Here is a 23,713-nt window from a genome sequence, read left to right as displayed (position 1 = left end):
TATAAAATAAAAAAGGGCAGATACAATTAATACATATATATACACACACACAAACTTAAATATGCCATGTCATCTCACCCTAATTTGATTTCGCTCTCCTTTATACATGACGATATGAAATCCGTGGATTTTTATTTCCACGCTGTGGATGCTGGAGACAGCGCCACCACTTAAATATGCTCTGGCTATATTAACCTGCAGTGGAGAGGAAGTATTTAATCCTGCACAGGTGGTTTGAACTAAGGTGTAGTTACAGTTTCCCAGGAGGACAAAATATGTCCCGTTAAAGGTGCGATAATATGAATCACCCCATGCAGAGCATATTTTAGTTTTGGAAGAACAGGATGGATGTCCGTTTTTTATGAAGCACTTTTGATTGTGGCCACAGTGAAAGTCGTCACAGGAGGATTTATCTGCAAAGGCAAAAAAGAAAAAAATGATAAGCAAGTGAATGTTTACATTAAAGTATGAAATAAAATAAAAAAACTCACTTTTTTCACACACTGATGGATACAAGTCTTTGTTCATAGTGTTCAGGTAGTGTGCCACATCTACATAAGTAGAACTGGAGTCATTTTTAGGCCGTGCAGTAAAGGTGTGCTTTATATTATACATATCATATGGATGTGAACCAATATCCTCTGCATCAAACATGGCCCCACCGTGGCAGATATCCTCTACGGAGAGCAGCGCCGTGAGGGTTGAAGCACGCTGCTCGAGTTCATGTCTGAAATAAATAAGCTGAAGCGGAACATCGCTCGCTATGTAAACATTATCTGATGCGACAACCGAGATGGTCTTCATAACACCGCCGTGTAAAGACACGTTCCTCTTCTCATTGCTAGTAACGACAACCAGATTAGCGTTAATTTTTGTCATAGCCAACAGGAGGCTGGGGTTGACTCCGGCATTTAAAACACGGGGAATAAAATAGTCAAAACTCCAACGGGAGACTGGTTTAAGTTCAGCAAATCCATACAGGAAATCGCCTGCTTTATAGTCAAAGCAGGTAAAACCGACTATAACCCCAACTGGTTCTTGTGAGTACACCTCTGAGCCACAAAGGCTGAAATTACTTTGAAGGTAGATGCTCTCAAACACCCTTAAATGCAAATTAAGGACGCTTCCGTTGTGGTATGACTCTCCATTAAAGAGCACTTCCCCCGAGAGGAAAATGTCCACTGATGTCTCTCGATACGAGTTAGTGACCACAATTTCACTGATGGCAGTCTGACTGGCGAAATTTGGAGTAACCGGATAATAGTGGGTACCCCAGGATGACACGTCATGGAGTAGACTACGCTCACATCCGGTGTGGGTGCAGAATGAAACCAGAACTATAACGGGCTGTACAGATGTCACACTGAGCAGGGAGGAGGAATAAGCACTGGCTGTTCCCACAGATAAAGGCAGTTGAATAGTTTCTGTTTGATTGGCGGCGAGAGAGATGAGTCGTGTGAAGTCGCTTTGCAGAACCTTCACTGTGACAGACGTCTGAATTCTAGTAGCCGTGATGGTGACTTTGTGGCGGGTATTTGCTTTGGGATCATTATGAGGTGGAAACCTCATGAGAAATTCCCGACCTGGACTGGCAACCGAGACACCTGAGGAGGAGAACAATTTAGCATACAGTACATAAATTAGGAAAAAACAAAACAAAACAATTGTGACAGTTTAATTTACAACTGTAAACTCCACTTTCAAAATGCTGATAACATCTTGTGTACAGAGCTATACAGGTTTCCCAAGCATGCTAAGCGGAGATAAGACGCACGGTGTCGGGTTTCAACAAGCTCAGCAGCCAATGAAGTACACGTTCCTTGTTCCTGACCGGGTACACCTGTCTTAACGTGCAGAACAATTCCAGTAGTTTCCATGATAACAAGGATCTCGGTGTGGGAGCAACAACATAGCAAAAGTGCATAGGATTCAATCTTGACCTACTGCAAGCTTAAATGTAAGTATACAATTACAAATACTCTGACGAGACGCAAGAGTGATAGTGCTTAAAATATATGGCTGAGTAAATATTTGCAAGTTAATACTGAGCTAAGTTATACATGTGGAAAAGGATCATGGATGTCTGCTTTCATTGTTTGTTGTAGCACATTTTAAACTAAGGGTGAAATGAAACAAGACCGTTTGTTCAAGTATTCTTCACTTTTCTTGTTTTACATGTTTTAAAAGTAGCTGTATATTTTATTGATAAGTGTATTTGTCTGAAACCAAAACAAAGTATAAGTTAGCTTAGTAGCTCCAAGGGTTTTGGCACACCCCAGTCATCACTCAAAAGTGGACAAATACAATACAGTGGAACTTGAGCATTGTTTTAAGTGAACTAATAGATGGAAAAGATGAGTTATTACAAGGTAGGAATACTGTACGTTTTGCAACATGTTCATTACAAGTCACAAATGAGGATTAAACAGCACCTGAGTCCAGCACTTAAGTCAATGAGCTATACCAACACATTAAATCATTCAACACTATGTGCCAAATCAGTCACTTAAAATGACCTTTAAGTCTGGGTTAATTATATCGCTGAGCCATATGTAGCACACACACTTACCGAAGCCCACCAGGGACACTTGAAGCAGGACAATAAACTGCAACATCTTGCACAGGAACAAGAACATTACAGTACATTGATTTGTTTTCAAGGAGAATTTATGCTAGGTCCATTTCCAGGGGAGACGACAAACAAAACAGCGGCGAACAACACACTACCAGGAAGACGCTATTGTATATCAATTAGCACACCTGCACTTATATAGACCTCTCCAATTATCGCGAGAACTCACGACACCAGATGGATTACGTTTAAATCCCGTTAGCATTACGCTAACACTATACATAGCATGACACCTTGTAATTTCCACCGGCACGGTGATGTAGTAACTTAAATTAAAAATGTTAAATAAATTAAATCAATAATAAATTAAATTAAATATCAATAATACAAATATAAATCATTCTGTAATGTTTGACGGTGATGTGAACTTCACCGGAAGTTGTGGCGTCGTACTCACAGTAAAAGCAGGAAACTCACGACACCAGGTGGATTAGGTTTAAATCCCGTTAGCATTACGCTAACACTATACATAGTGATGACACGAAAAATGTGGTTTTGAAAAGTACCTTGTAATTTCTGCACGGTGGTGTAGTAACTTAAATTAAAAATATTAAATTAAATTAATTAAATTAAATATAAATAATAAAAATATAAATCATTCTGTAATGTTTGACGGTGATGTGAACTTCACCGGAAGTTGTGGCGTCGTACTCGCAGTAAAAGCAGGAAACCCACGACACCAGATGGATTAGGTTTAAATCCTGTTAGCATTACGCTAACACTATACAATACATAGCATGATGACACGAAAGATGTGGTTTTGAAAAGTATCTTGTCATTTCCACCGGCACGGTGGTGTAGTAACACAGAAATTATATGTTATATACATTATATATTAAATATAAATCATTCTGTAATGTTTGACGGTGATGTGAACTTCACCGGAAGTTGTGGCGTCGTACTCACAGTAAAAGCAGGAAACAGTCGAGCCGGAGCCGTCTCGTATTTTTCTATCGACGCACTGCAAGTAGCTGCAGATTGAGTCACTTTTGTAAATCCCCTCCCAAGTAAATGAAAGCAAACTTTGACTCACGAAGTAGCAGATTCCGGCAATGAAAAGGGCTCCAGCTGTGGGCAGTGTGTCATTTTTAATGACAGCACAGAAGCACAAGGATGCACTTCATCTAGTTCACCTCGCCTTCTCTATTGGTATGTATTACACAAATATTACTAATCCTAGTATTTTGCAGCGTTGTTTGTCATGTTCTTATGCACTAAACCTGAATTTAAATATCCGTTGTTGTTGTTGTTGTAAATGTATTTCACCTATTCAATGTGCTCTTTATGACACATTTTGTGTTTGGTTTTGTGCTAGATATGATCCACATTCATTATTAGTGTCAGAGGTCAGTCAGGGCCAATTCATCTCTGGAGAATTGATTTTAGAGATTATTCTTTCGTTTTGTTTTGTTTGCTTGCAGGATTACAGGATACCTTTTGAGCTGATTTTGATGGAATTTTTTTTAGTGGATTGCTATGGACAAAGTTATATTCTGTGTTGATCTTTTATCAAAATCCACAGCCAGGGATTCTTTAAAAGTGTTTTCCATTTTAGGATTGTTGGTGTTGGTTATTGAGTTTCAAAATAGAACACACACAATTTGATGGATTTCTTCAAATTTCAAGACGAGACTAATAGAAATGATGGAAGAACAGAAATGATCTGTTCCAGAGTCAAACTCTCACCATTAGGAAAGACTTGAGCAGCCAGACAAGTATAAAATAAATGACAAATGACAAAAGCATAGTACCGTAAATAGTATTTTAATATTAATGCATAATTAATGCATAATATTAATGCATTCAAAAGATGATCTCATCTCTTCCTCCTCCACATTACTCATGTGTATTGTCAGCTAATAATAGCCATTTGGCAAAGTTTAGCTGCAAACGATCATTTCATTTATAGCCCATCACAGGGGTTCCCAAACTGCAGCCCGGAGGTCATTTGTGGCCGTTTTTTTTTTATTGTCCCATAGCATGTTCGTAGCATATAATTTAACAAGAAAAAATATGTATACATTTCACAAGAATAAAGCCAAAATATTAAGTGAAAAAATTTGTAATCTAATGAGAAAAATTCTGAAGAGAATAACATCACAAGGAAAAGTAACATCCAGTTTTGTAGTATAACGTAAAAAAAAAAGTTGTAATTTTGTGAAAGTTAGGTTTAGAAAAAGGTTATAATGTTCCAAGAAATAAAGTTATAATTGTATGGTATTGAAGTCATAATTATGACCAGAAATGGAAAAAACAGCTGTAATTTCATTAGAATAAAGTCAAAATATTGACAAAATATACAACAAAAATGTTGTACTTTAACCTCAATTTTACAAGAATAAACTCTTAATATTATGAAGAAAAATGTATGCCATTTTAGTTGCATGGAGTTGAAATATTAAAGAAAAAAAGTTGTACAATTATGAGAAACAAAACATTTGTGTGTTTTTTTTTTGGGGGGGGTGGCTTTTTAAAGGCACTATTGGTAACATATGCTAACCGTTGGTGGTGTTCTTATGTTTTTCTGGTAGAGAACCAGAAAATGTTAACATTTTCTCTTGTTCGGATCTGCCCGCTTGATTATTGTCCACGTTTAACATGCTGCCCTTCTCCTTGTTGTTGTCAAATGCATGACGAGGCAGCATTTTCGATGTTTAGATAGGGCTTGACTTTTCCAAACCCTTGTTTGAGCCCTTGTGATACTGTTGAGAACAAAAACAGAGCACTGGAGCTTTGTCTCCATCTGATAATGTAAAGGTAAATCTGAGCTGAGACCAGCACGTCCCAGTTGCTGATGTTTTTTTTTTTTATCTCAAATGCAGTCATTACGATACACCTATTGTATGATGTGTTTTCATACATCCTGGTGTGTGTTCATCTGCACGCACACACACATAAACACACACAGGCACGCATGGAGGATGTGAAGGGGGCAATACAGGATGTACGTGTATAAGGCTGTCATTGTCCGAAACACCATATCCTCTTATTGGCTCCACAAGCCACATTAGTAGTGCTCAGTTCCTTGATGAAGGACGGTTCACTGACATGCATGGCATCAACTGAAGAAATGTGAGTTTTATTTATTATTTTATCTTATTATTTATTATTTTATTATTTTATTTTAATTATTATTTTATTTTTATTTATTAGTTTATTTTTATTTATTATTTATGATTATTTATTTTTGCAAAAAAATATAAAATCAATAAAAAAAATAACCTAAGATAATAATTTTAAGTCAAAAAGGTATTAAAAATTGATGTCAGCATTTTATTTACTATTACATGAACTAAGGCAATAACTGCTTTTCCCGTGTTTAGCTTTAGTTTTCTGAGTCATCCATCCATTCCGATATGAACCCTCATTAGGAATTTTATCAAGTCCGTCAGTGTAGTTAAGTGCAGCAATGTTATCAGTGTGAGACGATAACAAAAAAACAAAAAAACCTTTGTCTAACTTTATTTTCCCGTCACATGAATGTTTTTGCAAACTGGATCACATGATAAAACCCGTTATCGGAACTAGTCCAGATTATTGAGAGCAAGTTTTTAGGCTCAAGATCCAAATTGGAATTGTGTGCAGGTACCACAGTTTCTGAAATGTATCGTTTTTTGCATATACACTTATATTAATGATAAAACACTTTTAACATCGCTGAAGCAAATCTATACAGTGTGATTTAAGTTTCTGGTATCCAACAACAGTCATTTGAGGTGATGTTTAATGAAATACCTTACATTTTAATCAGAAATTAAAATGAAAACAAAACCTTAAACTATTTACTATTCACTATCACTATATTGACAGTTACTATGGTACCCATTAGTATGTCATTATATGGTCATATCACCTCGTACTGTGGTACGTGATTAAAAAAAATAAAATTAAAATTAATAAAACAAAAACTTAAATTACATTAGGAAAGCAGGAAGTGAACAAATGTAATAGTTACTGATTGTAAAAGTACCAGATGGAGGGGTAGGATATAATAAGCTTTGCTGGTATGAGGTGCATTATTAAAAAAAAAAAAAAAAAACCCCTTAAACTATATTAGGAAAGCAGGAAGTGAACAAATGTAACAGTTACTGATTGTAAAAGTACCAGATGGAGGGGTAGGCTATAATAAGCTTTGCTTCTTCCTACTCCTTTTGGACATGTGGAACTGTGAACTGATTATGTGATGCATTCAATTGTAACCTGATGCATGTTCAAATGAAATTAAACCATTACCATTACATTTGTGGACAAGAAAACCATTGACTTCCACTTCCACTTTTTTGAACGTTTTCACTTCTCGGCGACTGTAAATAACCAAGTTAGTTACCAAGAACTGGTGTACCAGCTTGATGAGCTATAAGATAGCATCAAATGTTTAACCCCAAATTTTGTAAATCCTGATGTACAGGAATAAAAAGTCAATATTTATTTATTTATGCACAATTTCTGTATTTTTCTTTTTTCTGCACTGCTCCCAGGTATTCAGATTTGTAGATGATTTTTTTTGTCTATCCGGAAGAAGGCTGGTATTTGTTCTTTATAAGAAAGATAATGGTATGATCCGGTATTAAAGAGGAAATTCAGTCACCCTCCAAATGTACAAGAATATACTGTATCACCCGCTTTGAAAATGCTGCAGGCATCAGAAGCCATTTAGATATAAAGTACTTTATAAATACTCCCTAAATTGGACCAGCTTATTATTTCAAGCAAAGCGACTCAGAAAAGTAATTTAGAGGCAGGTTTTATTTGCAGCATCTTAGGTTGTTTGCATTTGGAAAATCTCCCCGCAGTTATTCCAGAGGCCCGCACCAGCCCCCGACTACACAACCTCCCCGAATCGACATCTGTTGTGTGATTAACGTCTTTATTTTCCAGTATGGCTGAGCTAATAGTTTGTGATACTGTTCTAATTTAGCCCATAATCTTGATGTGTTCTGGACTCATTACTGTGTGGCCCTGCAGGGGAGACAAATTGAATTTTGCTGACGCCAGCATCCGTGGCAAGTCGGAGAATTTTTCAACAAAATGTGTTTAAAAATTGTTCTGTTTGTCTCTTATGTTCTCATTTCAATTCACCGACTCCTCATTAGAATCTTATTCCTGTAAAATGAGCAAGGAGCTGCCGTCTGCAGATGTGTGATAAATGTACCGTGGGTTACATTAGTTCTTTCCACAGTCATTAAGAGCAGAGGAAGCCAAACACAATGGGTATAGCTAACAATGAACACTGGGCACAAAGGTCAGCGGCAGAGTTCCTTCTGTATTACTTGCATGAGTGACTATTAGTTCCTGATCCCATGCAAAACCTCAATGACCCGATACCACCAGCAGAGTCTCATCTGGGACTTCCACTGGAAGAGAGGTCATTCCCGTGTTTTCCTATTTTAAAAATATCATCCGCTTGTATTGTGTTGGATACAGCTGGGGGCTTTGTTTGGCGTCGTGCAAAAACAGCTGCGTTTTGCATCTTTGTGGTGCAAAGGTACGGTTAACTTTGGACCCTTTTTCCACCAGGAAGTTGACGGAGTTCTCCTTTTATGCATTGCTGCCAATGCTGGTGTGTCAGTTGACCGGGAAATATTGGTAATGGTAATGGTTTAATTTCATTTGAACATGCATCAGATTACAATTGAATGCATCACATAATCAGTTCACAGTTCCACATGTCCAAAAGGAGTAGGAAGAAGCAAAGCTTATTAAATCCTACCCCTCCATCTGGTACTTTTACAATCAGTAACTGTTACATTTGTTCACATCCTGCTTTCATAATATAGTTTAAGGTTTTTTTTTAAAATTATTATTATTTTTTTAATAATGCACCTCGTACCGAAGTACGAAGTGATATGACCATCCAATGACATAATGGGTACCATAGTAAGTGTCAATATAGTGATATGTATAGCACATCATGACTGGTTCAAGACTCAAGACTCAAGTGGAAGTCAATGCTTTTCTTGTCCACAAATGTAATGGTAATGGTTTAATTTCATTTGAACATGCATCAGATTACAATTGAATGCATCCCATAATCAGTTCACAGTTCCACATGTCCAAAAGGAGTAGGAAGAAGCAAAGCTTATTAAATCCTACCCCTCCACCTGGCACTTTTACAATCAGTAACCGTTACATTTGTTCACTTCCTGCTTTCCTAATGTAATTTAAGTTTTTGTTTTATTAATTTTAATTTTTTTTATCACGTACCACAGTACGAGGTGATATGACCATATAATGACATACTAATGGGTACCATAGTAACTGTCAATATAGTGATATGTACAGCACATCATGACTGATGGAAAGACTTAACGGACTTAACCTAATGGAAAGTATTGGATTACATTTTTAGCTAATTGGTTATTTTTAGCCTTATGCATTATTTTAGCTGTTTGAAGATGAACTATGTCAGCAAGTTGAGGTATTTGTGCTTTTAGAAATAAGGAGTTAGTATGTTGCCCTGTGATTGGCTGGCGACCAGTCCAGGGTGTACCCCGCCTCTCGCCCGGAGACAGCTGGGATAGGCTCCAGCACCCCCGCGACCCTCGTGAGGAAAAAGCGGTAGAAAATGAATGAATGAATGAGTTAGTATGTTCTCTGTAGGCGGCATTATGAATTATCCTTACTGGCCTTTTTTTGCAGTACATTTAGCGAGTGAAGATTGCTTTTATAGTTATTATATACATATTTCCACACAATAAATAAGATAAGGTAGAACAATAAACAACAATAAAGAGTGTGGAGTGATTTCTGATTGAAATATTTGCTCACCTGAAAGCTGCTTTGTATTCCTGCATGCAAAAACAATAATATTATGAAATCAGTTGTACATAGAAGACTTTGTGCAAAGGAGACGACAATGTCAAATAGCCACTTGTTTGCAGCTGACTGTGACGGAATTCTCCATCTTTTTTTTTTTTTTTTTTTGCTGAGCAGTGTGGGAAATAAGGCTCTCCTTCTCTGACCCTTACACGCTCCTCAAGTTGCAACGTAGCCTAGCGTGCGTTCCCTGAGATCAGTATAAACAGTGCAAGTGGGACTTTTTAATTTTCCACTGACTGGCTACGTTATCCAGGGACTCAAAGTGCCAAACAAGACCAATAATAGGCATCATTGAAGCTTTCCATCACACTCCATCTCCAAGCCAGCGATGCTAGGGTTTTTACACAACGTGATGTCTGATATTTTTAACTTCTTTCTCTCTAACAGTATTTGAAGATGATGCGATTATTGTTCCTGTGTCTGCTGCTGCCGACCTCCATTGGTGAGTTCTCATCGCTTATCTAATCAAGCTGCTGACATACAGTACTACATAGTGCAGGCCGAGAGTGTTCACGTTCACGTTCAAGAACATCATTAAAGTTTCGTATATGTGGACATAAATTAGTACCGTGACTCAAGGTCTCCATATATAACTTCATGCAAACCACGTCTGTGATTTATTTTTCTTGAGTGATTGAAAAGCGTTGAAGTGAGTGAACTAATTCCTTCTCTCCTTTACAGTTTTTTCAGATGGCTTTGAAGGATCTGCAGATGATGGTACGTAATGCACCTTCATCAGCTGTCACGGTCTTATCAGGAGAATTGGGGGCTATTAATTGATCATTTTATTTATTCATTCATTTTCTACCGCGGGGTACACCCTGGACTGGTCCCCGACCAATCACAGGGCACATATAGACAAACAACCATTCACACTCACATTCATACCTATGGACAATTTGGAGTCGCCAATTAACCTAGCATGTTTTTGGAATGTGGGAGGAAACCGGAATACCCGGAGAAAAGAACATGCAAACAACCAAACAGAGATGGCCGAAGGTGGAATCGAACCCCGGTCTCCTAGCTGTGAGGCCTGTGCGCTAACCACTTGTCCGCCGTGCAGCCCTTACTTTTACTCATTCACTGAAAATGTCAAGAATTTTCAAGTCACCAGGCTAAAGTCTGAGTCAAGTCCTGAGTCGTTGGTGTCAAAGTCTTACAAGTCTTTGGTAATAATATTAAGTCAAGTCCAAAGTCATGGAAAGTGTGACTTGAGTCCAAATCTCATGACTCTAGTCCTGACCTGTGACCTTTTTTAAGTTCGTTCATTCATTTATTTTCTACCGCTTATCCTCACGAGGGTCGCGGGGTTGCTGGAGCCTATCCCAGCTGTCTTCGGACGAGAGGCGGGGTACAACCTGGACTGGTCGCCAAGCCAATCACAGGGCACATATAGACAAACAACCATTCACACTCACATTCATACCTATGGACAATTTGGAGTCGCCAATTAACCTAGCATGTTTTTGGAATGTGGGAGGAAACCGGAGTACCCGGAGAAAACCCACGCATGCACGGGGAGAACATGCAAACTCCACACAGAGATAGCCGAGGGTGGAATTGAACTCGGGTTTCCTAGCTGTGAGGTGTGCGCGCTAACCATTCATGCACCATGCAGCCAATTTTCTTCATTGCTGTAACCTACATGCCCATTATTGAAACAGAACTACATCTATCTTTTTTACTTTTATAGGAGTCAGCTGACGTATTGAATTCAAGTTTCTACTTGATTTCCATGGTTTCACTATTGTCAGTGCCAATGTTTGTCTATGGAGGTGTGTTATGTGTCCTTTAGGCCATGAGAGTAGTTAACAAGGGTCAACGGTCACAGCAGGCATGTTTAACCAGGACTTGTACACTTATTGTCAAATAGAGACATTCATTTATTGTGACCACTCATTTACAAAACAGTTTTGAAAGAATCTGCAGCCTTTTTGATGTAAATATTAAGTATGTTGTGGTGCAAAACATCACCTTCGAGGTTATGCCACTTCCACTATCGTACAACTCTAGTTCTAATTAGTATAGTATAGTACAGTGTAGTTTCTCACGAAACATTCTGCATTATATACAGTACATGTTGTCTGTGCATTCATGTGTATGTGATGAACACATGTTCCTCCGCAATGGTTGCGATGGACGCTCTGCTACGGAGGAAGGGTGGTATTACCGCACTTACACACCGATTTACAGGTGACAGTATGCAGGGATACCGCGGGAAACATATCGCATCTTCACCAAGATGGATTTTACTCATATGAATCATATTTTTGGATATTAGCATACAGAAACAAAAATCCAACAAATAACTTAAAAGAAAATGGCACCTACCAAAGACACAATAGTCTATACCGTGTCGACACACACACTGCTGAATGTTTCCCGTGCCACAGCGAAACTGGTCCCAGTGATCCCAGTCAGGAATAGTCTCTCTATCTCACACTGGACGCAGTCTATCGTCAACAGATCCTCTCGTATTGTGGCGTTCATGCAGGTTTCATACCCAGTGGCCGGAGACGTTGTTCACGTGACAAACCAGGCATGATGCCGTTCACTGAACTAACAATGCTGGCCTTTTTTATACAAGTTTCTATGCATTTGGATACTGAATTCATTCATTTTCTACCGCTTTTCCTAGTGGATAGGCTGGAGCCTATCCCAGCTGTCTTTAAGCGAGAGGCGGGGTACACCCTGGACTGGTCGCCAGCCAATCACAGGGCACATATAGACAAACAACCATTCACACTCACATTCATACCTATGGACAATTTGGAGTCGCTAATTAACCTAGCATGTTTTTGGAATGTGGGAAGAAACCGGAGTACCTGGAGAAAACCCATGCACGCCGAGGGTGGAATTGAACCTATATAATAATCTAATTGTAAAACTATAAAAATGTGTTGTTTTTCTGCAATGGATGAATTGAATTTATATGATTTCTTATGGGAAACATTGATTTATTTAGAGTGGGACCTTCTGTAACAAATCAATGATGCTAACCGAGGTTCTGTATTATTGTAGCTGTAGTTGCATCAATGTAAAATACTGGAAGGACTTGTCATGTTATTTACTTGTTATTGTTTATCATGAGCTTGAGCATGTGTACTTAATGCCGGGCCCAATCTCTATTAACATTCTCAACACTTTTACGATGGCTATTGTTGTTTTAAAGTATTTTTTGCTCCATTCACAGGTATGGATGATGAAGACCCATTTGACGAAAATGGTGAGTGGATGATCCCAATTCCCAATAGCGTCAGCAGGACTTGCGTCATTCTTGCAGACACTAATGGCAGGCGTCCAAAGGAAGAGTACAGGAAGGTTATGGCCTCTGCATTTATTGTCATTTAGCATTGTGTACAGGTCGTTCTAAACCAACAAGGACGTGCAAACAGCTTCGGTCCCTGATGACTTTCCCGTCAACTCATCCCATCCCCCATTACGTCCCTGAATGGAATCAATTAGCTCCCTATAGGGGCCTTGAGGATTGTGCCAAAAGGCCGCCAATGCACATTTCGACATCCCAGCTACGCTAATCAACATTGGCATTCTCATTCTCTCTGTACGCCACTTTGTGTCACTCCTCATCTCGGCTTTGATAGACATTTGATGGAATTACAGATCTGTTCACACCCGGGCCTGATGCTACAATTCACATGTTTACGCTCCCAAAGCCACCATTCTTGATTTTCTCCACTTCCTTTTGAAATAGCTCCACTAAGCCAGAGATACCTGACATTATTTGCTGCAAAAGCAATAACACTATTATGTTTAGTTATTAAATAAGATACTTATGATGGATGTGAGGCTGCACGGTGGTTGAGTGGTTAGCGCGCTGATCTCACAACTAGGAGACCTGAGGGTTGACAGTTCTTTTGATGTCATAGCGACTCAGACTGTAATAATAATTCATGGATTAGCCACTTTATGCATATCTTAAATGTAATGAATTTACGTTTTTCTCCCACATTCCAAAAAACTCTTTTTTGTGCTTTTTTCCGCATTTTTTTCTGTTTTTAGTTTAGTTTTAGTTGTTAAATTGTCCAATTATAAAGTGCTGAGGGTCAATGGAAAGGGACGCCAGACATAAATGGCCCCCAGGCCGCACTTTGGTTAGCCCTAGGTCCACAAATATTTAGGTAAGTGGTTATGAAACATAATAATAATATAATAATAGGGCTGCACGGTGGTTATGTGGTTACTGCGCAGGCCTCAAAGCTAGAGACCCGAGTTCAATTCCACCCTCGGCCATCTCTGTGTGGAGTTTGCATGTTCTCCCCGTGCATGCGTGGGTTTTCTTCCGGGTACTCCGGTTTCCTCCCACATTCCAAAAACATGCTAGGTTAATTGGCGACTCCAAATTGTCCATAGGTATGAATGTGAGTGTGAATGGTTGTTTGTCTATATGTGCCCTGTGATTGGGTGGCCACCAGTCCAGAGTGTACCCCGCCTCTCACCCAAAGAAAAAAAAATGTATCTTGAAGGAAATTGTACATATTTCTGGCCTAAGTTGAGTATTTTGAAGCATAAAAATGTCAAAGCAAACTAAAATACATTGAAATTGTGAATGTAGTATTCTATATTGGTCACTAGGTGTCAGTGATTGTTCGGTGAGATGAGAACCTGACTTGATCGCCAAAACAACAGGCTTTTATTGCAGCTCAAAAACATGAATTTAGTAATCATAATAATAACACAGGCTGCATGGTAGACGACCAGTTAGCGCGCAGGACTCACAGCTAGGAAAACCCAAGTTCAATTCCATCCCTCGGTCATCTCTGTGTGGAGTTTGCATGCTCCGGTTTCCTCCCACATTCCAAAAACATGCTAGGTTAATTGGCGACTCCAAATTGTCCATAGGTATGAATGTGAGTGTGAATGGTTGTTTGTCTATATGTGCCCTGTGATTGGCTGGCCACCAGTCCAGGGTGTACCAGCACCCCCGTGACCCTTGTGAGGATAAGCGGTAGAAAATGAATGAATGAATGATGAATGCAAGTGTGGCGCTACATATTAGTTGGACCCACCCTAAATAATAACCTGCTTACCGGTATAGACCGGTCCAAACAGGCTCCCAAGCTACAACCCAAATGAAGCATACAGTGGTTGCCTTCAGTCAAGCATGGCGGTGGTAGGGTCATGGTCTGGTACTGCTAGAGAGAGTTGTGATCCAACATAAATTTCGACATGTACTGTGACAGCGGAGCATGATCCCCTCCCTTGAGAAACTGGGCCACACGTCAGTTTTCATAACAACTCCAAACCCACCCCCAGGATGACGAGTGAGCTTACTAAGGAAGATGAAGGTATGACCAATTGAGCACCTCATTCCTCAAGCACAAGGAAGGAGGAGGAGCACGAGGTGTCTCCACCAGTGTGGCGTGAACAACCTGTGCAGCTCTGGTGAATTCCATGCTTAAGAGGATTAAGACGGTGCTAGATAATAATGGTGGTCACACTAAATATTCACTCTTTGGATAAAATGGGGACATTTTGGACAATAATGGCTGTTGTGTTTATGTGGCTTTTTCATTCATTCATTTTCTAACGCTTATCCTCACGAGGTTTGCAAGGGGTGCTGGAGCCTATCCCAGCTGTTTTTGGTCGAGAGGCGGGGTACACCCTGGACTGGTGGCCAGCCAATCACAGGGCACATATAGACAAACAACCATTCACACTCACATTCATACCTATGGACAATTTGGAGTCGCCAATTAACCTAGCATGTTTTTGGAATGTGGGAGGAAACCAGAGCATGCAAACTCCACACAGAGATGGCCGAGGGTGGAATTGAACTTGGGTTCTCCTGTCTGTGAGGCCTGCACGCTAACCGCTCGTCTACCATGCAGCCTGTGTTATTATTATGATTAAAATTGACTAGATTCATGTTTTTGAGCTGCAATAAAAGCCTGTTGTTCTGGAGATCAAGTCAGGTGCTCATCTCACCGAACAATCACTGACACCTAGTGACCAATATAGAATACTACATTCACAATTTCAATGTATTTTAGTTTGCTTTGACATTTTTATGCTTCAAAATACTCAACTTAGGCCAGAAATATGTACAATTTCCTTAAAGATACATATTTTTTTGCTTCGGGCGAGAGGTGGGGTACACGCTGGACTGGTGGCCAGCCAATCACAGGGCACATATAGACAAACAACCATTCACACTCACCACCATAGAGGTTCAATTAAATAAGCAAAGTGGACAGAAATAGGCATCTTGTTTCCTCACCTGTAGTTCTGTCTATGTACTTCCAAGGCTGACATGTTTTCATCTTCTCTTGCAGAGATCACAGAGGTACAGGACAGAGGTGGTTCTGGCACATTTGTTGATAAAACCAAGGGTGAAGAAGACACATCAGGTGAGTATAGAATAGAATAGAATGCATTCTGTATCAATATGTATTTGATCACTGGGGCGTCATATGATTATTTTTGCCTTTTAGATCAGTTCACTCTGATTGTCATCATTGTCGCTGTGAGCATGTTGACTCTCTCAGTTGCAGCCATAGTTGGTAAGTTTTTTGTTTGAAGTCCATGCCCTTCAACGCTTAGTTGAAGTCGTGCATGTCAAACCGAACACCGAAACAAAAGCTTTTTGTGGCTTTGACATTTTCACTCTCTCTCTTGCAGCTGTAATATTAGTAAGACGCCGCATGCACAAACAACAGCAAGGGTAAGGTTGCATTTGTTCGCTATGGAACTTTCATTTCTGTTTTTGTCATATGTTCTCTTTCAGCTATTAACCCTTCGTGGGTCAAAAATGACCCATACGAGAATCAATGCGTATTCCAGGAATACCTGGAATATGAAATGATAAAAAATTTTCATTAAGAAGATATTTCAAGAAAACAACCTGACCGGGTCATTTTTGACCCACTTATGGAAGGTTGGGGTAGTAACACAAAAACTAAAATTTCTTAAAATGTATAAAAGGTAAGTTAAAAATGTGAATGGCATGATAGCAAAAACATGTTTTTTGAGGAATACCTGGAATATGAAATAATAAAAAATGTTCATAACAAAGATATTTCAAGAAAACAACCTGACCGGGTCATTTTTGACCCACTTATGGAAGGTTGGGGTAGTAACACAAAAACTAAAATTTCTTAAAATGTATAAAAGGTAAGTTAAAAATGTGAATGGCATGAGATCAAAAACATGTTTTTTGAGGAATACCTGGAATATGAAATGATAACAATTTTTCATTACAATGATATTTCAAGAAAACAACCTGACTGGGTCATTTTTGACCCACTTATGGAAGGTTGGGGTAGTAACACAAAAACTAAAATTTCTTAAAATTTATAAAAGGTAAGTTAAAAATGTGAATGGTATGATAGCAAAACATGTTTTTTTAGGAATACCTGGATATGAAATGATAGAAAAATTTCATTACGAAGATATTTCAAGAAAACAACCTGACCGGGTCACTTTTGACCCACTTATGGAAGGTTGGGGTAGTAACAGAAAAACTAAAATGTCTTAAAATGTATAAAATGTAAGTTAAAAATTTGAATGGCATGATAGCAAAACATATTTTTTGAGGAATACCTGGAATATGAAATGATAAAAAAAAATTAATTACGAAGATATTTGAAGAAAACAACCTGACCGGGTGATTTTTGACCCACTTATGCATCTAAGGGTTAAAGGACTCCACTATGGAGACTAGGGTGCAGACTATATCTGTGCGTGTGTGTGTGTGTGTGTTAGACGAAAAGCATGCCCCACTTTCACACTTTCCTGTTAGCCTGCAGGTGAGAGAACCAGTCTAGTGGCTAACAGTCTCCCTGCTGCCCTTACCCATATGGCTCACTTCACCCAGCCCAACGGCATCCAAAACCAGAAGAAAACACTTAGCTAGCAAACTGAAACCAGTCTCCACCCATTTAAGCCTGCTTGGACTTGCTAAGCAATTACCATCCCAACCATGAGGTCCTCATGCGTCACCGTGGAACACACCTCACCTCTTTAGCTGTCAAGATGGTGATCGCCACTGGTCCCACATGACTCAAACAAGATCTAACCTGTTCTACAGCTAACCTCCTGATCCATGTCCTTTTGTGGGGGGGATACAGCAACCGTGTTCTTCTAACAGCAGATTGGGTCAGATCACTTGCAGCCTTAGTCTGAATGAAATTGTACCAACCGACACAAGTGAATAATGTATCTGTGTCAAATTGTGCAGTTAATGGAACCGGGAATGGCCCACAGCATACAGGAAGTTGTCAGGCTGTCAAAATCCTGCTTTGATGTTGCTCACCTATATCACGCTAGCAACAGATTTTTCACAGCATACTATGACCTATGACCCCCCCCCCCCCCAGTACTCTAACAGCACAGGGGCAGCAGTGTGCCTGAAGATGTTTTTTCTGTTTTAACCCTTAGATGCATAAGTGGGTCAAAAATGACTTGTTTTCTTGAAATATCTTTGTAATGAATTTTTCATATTCCAGGTATTCCTCAAAAAACATGTTTTGATATTGTGCCATTCACATTTTTAACTTACCTTTTATACATTTTAAGAAATTTTTGTTTTTGTGTTACTACCCCAACCTTCCATAAGTGGGTCAAAAATGACCCGGTCAGGTTGTTTTCTTAAAATATCTTCGTAATGAAAATTTTTTATCATTTCATATTTCAGGTATTCCTAAAAAAACATGTTTTGATATCATGCCATTCACATTTTTAACTTACCTTTTATACATTTTAAGAAATTTTAGTTTTTGTGTTACTACCCCAACCTTCCATAAGTGGGTCAAAAATGACCCGGTCAGGTTGTTTTCTTGAAATATCTTCGTAATGAACATTTTTTATCATTTCATATTCTAGGTATTCCTCAAAAAACATGTTTTTAATATCATGTCATTCACATTTTTAACTGACCTTTTATACATTTTAAGAAATTTTAGTTTTTTGTGTTTCTACCCCAACCTTCCATAAGTGGGTCAAAAATGTTTTCTTGAAATATCTTCGTAATGAGCTGTGAGGCCTGCATGCTAACCACTCGGTCCAGTTATTCTCTTCATATGTGGTCGTTAAAGTATTGCTGAAACTATCTTTCTAACAGTGGCAGCGTCATAGCAGTAAAGGTGGAAAGGTGTGGCCACAACAGGAAGTGTTTTGATGACAAAACTGCACTATTGGCTGGACTTTGACATTGATAACATGTACTCTATGTACTCTATTCCCGAGGGCATGGATTTTGACTGTGCAGTGCTGTGCCAAATCGATTACGGAAATGACAATAACATTTGTCTGTTTCCTGTTCTCTCCTTTTTAAATGAGAATTGCATTGCCTCACATTCACCATTTAGGGCGTGTTGAGTGCAACATCCGTGTACTAATAGTAGTTCTCAGTGGGAACATACTATGCACTGCAAATGTTTAGTCTAAGTAACCTCTATGGTGGCTCCATGGCGACTCCAAATTGTCCATAGGTATGAATGTGAGTGTGAATGGTTGTTTGTCTACGTATATGTGCCCTGTGATTGGCTGGCCACCAGTCCAGGGTGTACCTCGCCTCTTGTCCGAAGACAGCTGGGATAGGCTCCAGCACCCCCGCGACCCTCATGAGGATAAGCGGTAGAAAATGAATGAATGAATGGAAAGAAAGCTGATCATTGTATTAATTATTATTATTCCGGGCTGGTAAACACTTCAGACATAGGTGCAGAATCTGGAAGATCTAGAAAGCTTTCTGTATGGGTTATTGTGTGTAGCTGGAGCCAAAGCACCAAACTTGCAAAACATACTGACTAACATAATAATCCTAACAATAACGTGGGAAGGCTGCATGGCGGTCGAGTGGTTGGTGCGCAGACATCACAGCTAGGACACCCGAGTTCAATTCCACCCTCGGCCATCTCTGTGTGGAGTTTGCATGTTCTCTCCGTGCATGCGTGGGTTTTTTTTTCAGGTACTCCGGTTTCCTCCCACATTCCAAAAACATGCTAGGTTAATTAGCAACTCCAAATTGTCCATAGGTATGAATGTGAGTGTGAATGGTTGTTTGTCTATATGTGCCCTGTGATTGGCTGGCCACCAGTCCAGAGTGTACCCCGCCTCTCGCCCGAAGAAAAAATATGTATCTTGAAGGAAATTGTACATATTTCTGGCCTAAGTTGAGTATTTTGAAGCATAAAAATGTCAAAGCAAACTAAAATACATTGAAATTGTGAATGTAGTATTCTATATTGGTCACTAGGTGTCAGTGGTTGTTTGGTGAGATGAGCACCTGACTTGATCGCCAAAACAACAGGCTTTTATTGCAGCTCAAAAAACATGAATTTAGTAATCATAATAATAACACAGGCTGCATGGTAGACGAGTGCTTAGCGCGCAGGCCTCACAGCTAGGAAAACCCAAGTTCAATACCACCCTCGGCCATCTCTGTCTGGAGTGTGCATGTTCTCCCCGTGCATGCGTGGGTTTTTTCCGGGTACTCCGGTTAATTAGCGACTCCAAATTGTCCGTAGGTATGAATGTGAGTGTGAATGGTTGTTTGTCTATATGTGCCCTGTGATTGGCTGGCTGGCCACCAGTCCAGGGTGTACCCCACCTCTCGCTTGAAGACTGGGATAGGCTCCAGCACCCTGCGACCCTTGAGAATAAGCAGTAGAAAATGAATGAATGAAGATGATCTGCAAAGTTGAGTCAACAGGGTTTAGAAAGTTCAAACTGTTTACTGAACGACTCCCAAGTCAAGGTTAAAGGGTTAAAATTCCTCTGCAGGATTACTGGCTGCCTCATGTGTGTGTGTGTGTGTGTTTGTGTTGATGCTGTGCTGAAAAGATGCACACAGCAACCTGGTGCTTGTTGGATCAACAGCGCCTTGCCAGGTTTCTAAGTCCCACCCGGGGTGAGTCGTGTTTTGAGGCGACGCAGCCTCTGTGCAGCTGTCAGAGCCCCCGCCGCCGTTTGAGACAGACGCGCGTTTCCTGAGTTCCGACACGTGGTTGCGTCTTGTGTCTCTAAATGGAGAAAAAGCCTAAGAATATCTACCACATGACATGTTTTTTTACGTTTGCTCTGTCTCAACTCATCTGTCATGTTTTTTTTTTAAATCTTTTTTCTACTTTAGGATTTATTCTGTACCTACAGAGCAGGACCAGAAAGGGGCAGTCTAGTTCCTGGTAAAGAAGAGCACACATGGAAGAAAGAGCCACACTCACCAGGTTATATGATCTCATCACGAGGATTAGACTTCTTTAACAGCTCTGTGTATTGCTCCTACAAAAAAAAAAAAAATTATCAATCCATAAGCAATCCTATTATATTCTACTTTGGTCTCCATATCTGCTGCTTGTAGCCATCATAGACACAATTTTGGGACATTTGGAACGTATTCAAATCTTCTAATTGGATTCTATTTGAGGAATCGAAATCAAAAAAAAAAAAAATGGCTTAATGCTTCTTCTGTTTGCAGTGATCCAAATACTCGGCATAAACAAGCCAAAAAAAAATGTTTAATTTGCTCCACGTGGAGTCGACCTATCCGTGTGAAATGGTCGTTGACTGAGACTAAACATGCTAATCCAAAGTAAGCCGGCCCATAAGAGGTCCACACTTGAGTCTCCTGTTCTGACATTTTCTCTTCCCGGCTCATTACGACTCACAGGGGCTGTGGAATCGAAGATAAAAAAAAAAAAAAAAAATGTCAACCCACCCAAGTTATATTCTCGGATTCAGCCACTCCAAAAAATGGTCAGAGTAAACACAAGCTTACACAACAGCAAAACAGGATTTTTTGTTTTGGAAAGTTTTCCCTTCAAAGTGTCTCACAGGCGTGATAGTGGTGTGAAAATATTGCGAAATTTAATTAACAAGTAATGTATGATTGGGGGAAAATACTCACAATAGCTGGATTCCATCCATACAGAGCCTGATGTTTCCCTGCCGGCGTTTTAGCCCAAGTCGGTCTTCATCGGCTTTCATTTCAAGATCCATATTTGTTCCAAGATCGGAGTTGGCGGGAAAGGAATTTTTTTTTTAATTATATCAATAAACACTGAGAATGTACTTTAATGGACACATGTAAGCACTCAATGTGAGTGTGAATGGTTGTTTGTCTATATGTGCCCTGTGATTGGCTGGCCACCAGTCCAGGGTGTACCCCGCCTCTCGCCCGAAGACAGCTGGGATAGGCTCCAGCACAAATTTCTGTTTATATGAATTTAGAATTGTTTGCTGTAAAACGATAAAAACGTATTTTGGAGAGTCAACCCTTTGTATTGAGTTGTGGACCCCTATAGAGCAGCTACACACAATAACCAGCAGAGAAAACATTCCAGATCTTCCAGAATCTGCACCTATTCCAGGTATATTAACGCTAAGAACGTGTTTTGTAGAGTCAACCCTTTGTATTGAGTTGTGTACTCCTATAGAGCAGCTACACACAATAACCAGCAGAGAAAACATTCCAGATCTTCCAGAATCTGCACCTATTCCAGTTGTATTAATGATAAAAACGTGTTTTGGAGAGTCAACCCTTTGTATTGAGTTGTGGACTCCTATAGAGCAGCTGCACACAATAACCAGCACAGAAAACATTCCAGATCTTCCAGAATTTGCACCCATTCCGGGTGTATTAACGATAAAAACATGTTTTTGAGAATCAACCGCGGATGACGTTCAGTGCAGAGAACTTCCAGTTGCCATTTTGTTAGCAAGCTATGCTAATAAGGACATTTGTGACATATTCAGAAGACGGTTGGAGTCACTCAGCGTATTAATAACAACGATTAATAAACGGCACATCCATTATAGAACGGTTAATGAGCTGTGGACTCCTATAGAGCAGCTACACACAATAACCAGCACAGAAAACGTTCCAGATCTTCCAGAATCTGCACCTATTCCAGCTGTATTAACGATAAAAACATGTTTTTGAGAATCAACCGCTGATGACGTTTAATGCAGCGAACTTTCGGTTGCCACTTTGTTAGCAAGCTATGCTAATAAGGACATTTGTGAGTCACGCAGCGTATTAATAACGACGATTAATAAACGATTAATAAACTACACATCCATTATAGAACGGTTAATGAGCTGTGGACTCCTATAGAGCAGCTACACACAATAACCAGCACAGAAAACGTTCCAGATCTTCCAGAATCTGCACCTATTCCAGCTGTATTAATGATAAAAACATGTTTTTGAGAGTCAACCGCTGGTGATGCATTTACTGTAGTAGGTCATTTGAAGTGTATCTATGTCTTTAGGCTGTTGTATGTGCTTCTACTGGCTTATACTGTAGTCTGTGTATCAAATATATGCAAAATATAAGAATGATAAAAACAAAATAGTATAAGCCAGAACCTTTCAAAAGTTTGGAGATGGCTTCTCATGCTCCCGAATGGGAAAGCGCATCGCAAACTTTTGACTGAAGTTTGTCAACATTTCAACGAACGGATTGCAACACAAACCATTTCACTTTTTATATCCTCACATGCGCATAATGATTTTGTATTTAATATTTCCGCTGGACAAACAAGTAACCACAATGCAACATTTAAATGCAGCATCAGCAACGACAAGGTGTCAAATCACAAAGCGCCCATTATTCTGCATGTAGGAGCTTTAACTGTTAAATTTGTACAAATTTACATTGCAATATATTTGCAGGATGGCCTTTTTTTGTTTTTTTTTTAAGAAAAAAAATGTATATACACTGTATTTGCTTGTGTTTATACTGTTCCCTTAGTGGTTGTCAGTTATTTACCGAAATGACTGTAAATGTTTATATGTACTTGTCTATCATAATAATGTGTAGTAGTACAAGCAGATGACCACTCACATAATAAAAAATATATATATAATAATATTTCATAGCAGATTTGGAATCAATTGGACAACTACTGTATAGAATTTATTGTGCCATTAAATCTGTTTGGAAAATGTACCCTGTTTTGCTTTTTTTGTCGCCATGGCGATGCCAAGGTAGCAGTCAGTGACTCATGTTTATTTGGGGACTTTATTCATTAGCGTAGAAACACTAAGAGGTTTAGACGCACTTTACTAAACACCATGTTGTTGTTGTTGCTGGGGGGGAAGGGGAAAAAAAAAAAAGTCCACTTCCTGAGAGCAAAGAGTTAGAAATTTGCTCATGGGCAAAGTGTCAATGTCATGTTATAATATCTGTGATAAATGGCCAATTTTTTTATTTTTGAACACATCCATTCCACATGTCGAAGCATTGTTTTTTTTTTTTTTTTTTTTTTCCTATCTCTTCTTTGGTCCCGTCAATACGAC

At 39.3% G+C, this 23,713-nt stretch overlaps 3 protein-coding genes across 12 annotated transcripts in view; 1 reads left to right on the top strand and 2 right to left on the bottom strand.

The window, feature by feature from the left end:
* The window catches only part of LOC131136621 (IgGFc-binding protein), a 19,143-nt gene extending 16,379 nt beyond the window's left edge, over window positions 1-2,764 (bottom strand). Inside the window, exons 1-3 of the mRNA XM_058083691.1 lie at window positions 2,570-2,764; window positions 492-1,604; window positions 79-413 (exon numbers count right to left, since the gene is read on the bottom strand). Of these exons, the coding sequence (XP_057939674.1) occupies window positions 79-413; window positions 492-1,604; window positions 2,570-2,636 (1,515 nt within the window). The 5' untranslated portion in view covers window positions 2,637-2,764. The remainder of the gene's footprint in view (window positions 1-78; window positions 414-491; window positions 1,605-2,569) is intronic.
* si:dkey-262k9.2 (uncharacterized) lies at window positions 1,846-23,363 on the top strand. Of its 3 annotated transcripts, none has more exons than XM_058083701.1 (8): window positions 1,846-1,957; window positions 9,839-9,893; window positions 10,133-10,168; window positions 12,645-12,677; window positions 15,745-15,819; window positions 15,904-15,972; window positions 16,091-16,133; window positions 20,544-23,363. In XM_058083701.1, exons 2-8 carry the CDS (start codon window positions 9,848-9,850, stop codon window positions 20,587-20,589), a joined length of 348 nt encoding a protein of 115 aa, XP_057939684.1. In that variant the 5' UTR covers window positions 1,846-1,957; window positions 9,839-9,847; the 3' UTR covers window positions 20,590-23,363. The 3 variants fall into 3 exon arrangements, with proteins under 3 accessions (XP_057939684.1, XP_057939686.1, XP_057939685.1); XM_058083703.1 differs by lacking the exon at window positions 1,846-1,957 and adding an exon at window positions 3,299-3,781; XM_058083702.1 differs by lacking the exon at window positions 1,846-1,957 and adding an exon at window positions 5,638-5,704.
* The window catches only part of fxyd5 (FXYD domain containing ion transport regulator 5), a 71,053-nt gene continuing 67,361 nt past the window's right edge, over window positions 20,022-23,713 (bottom strand). For 7 of the 8 annotated variants that reach the window (XM_058083699.1, XM_058083697.1, XM_058083695.1 and 4 more), the window contains one exon: window positions 20,033-23,713. In XM_058083699.1, coding sequence (XP_057939682.1) covers window positions 23,704-23,713 — 10 coding nt within the window. In that variant the 3' untranslated portion in view covers window positions 20,033-23,703. The other variant, XM_058083700.1, reaches the window with a different exon arrangement.

This window comes from Doryrhamphus excisus, chromosome 10, assembly GCF_030265055.1.
Source record: "Doryrhamphus excisus isolate RoL2022-K1 chromosome 10, RoL_Dexc_1.0, whole genome shotgun sequence".
NCBI classification, from domain to species: Eukaryota; Metazoa; Chordata; class Actinopteri; order Syngnathiformes; family Syngnathidae; genus Doryrhamphus; species Doryrhamphus excisus.
This window is presented reverse-complemented; position numbering and strand designations above follow the sequence as displayed.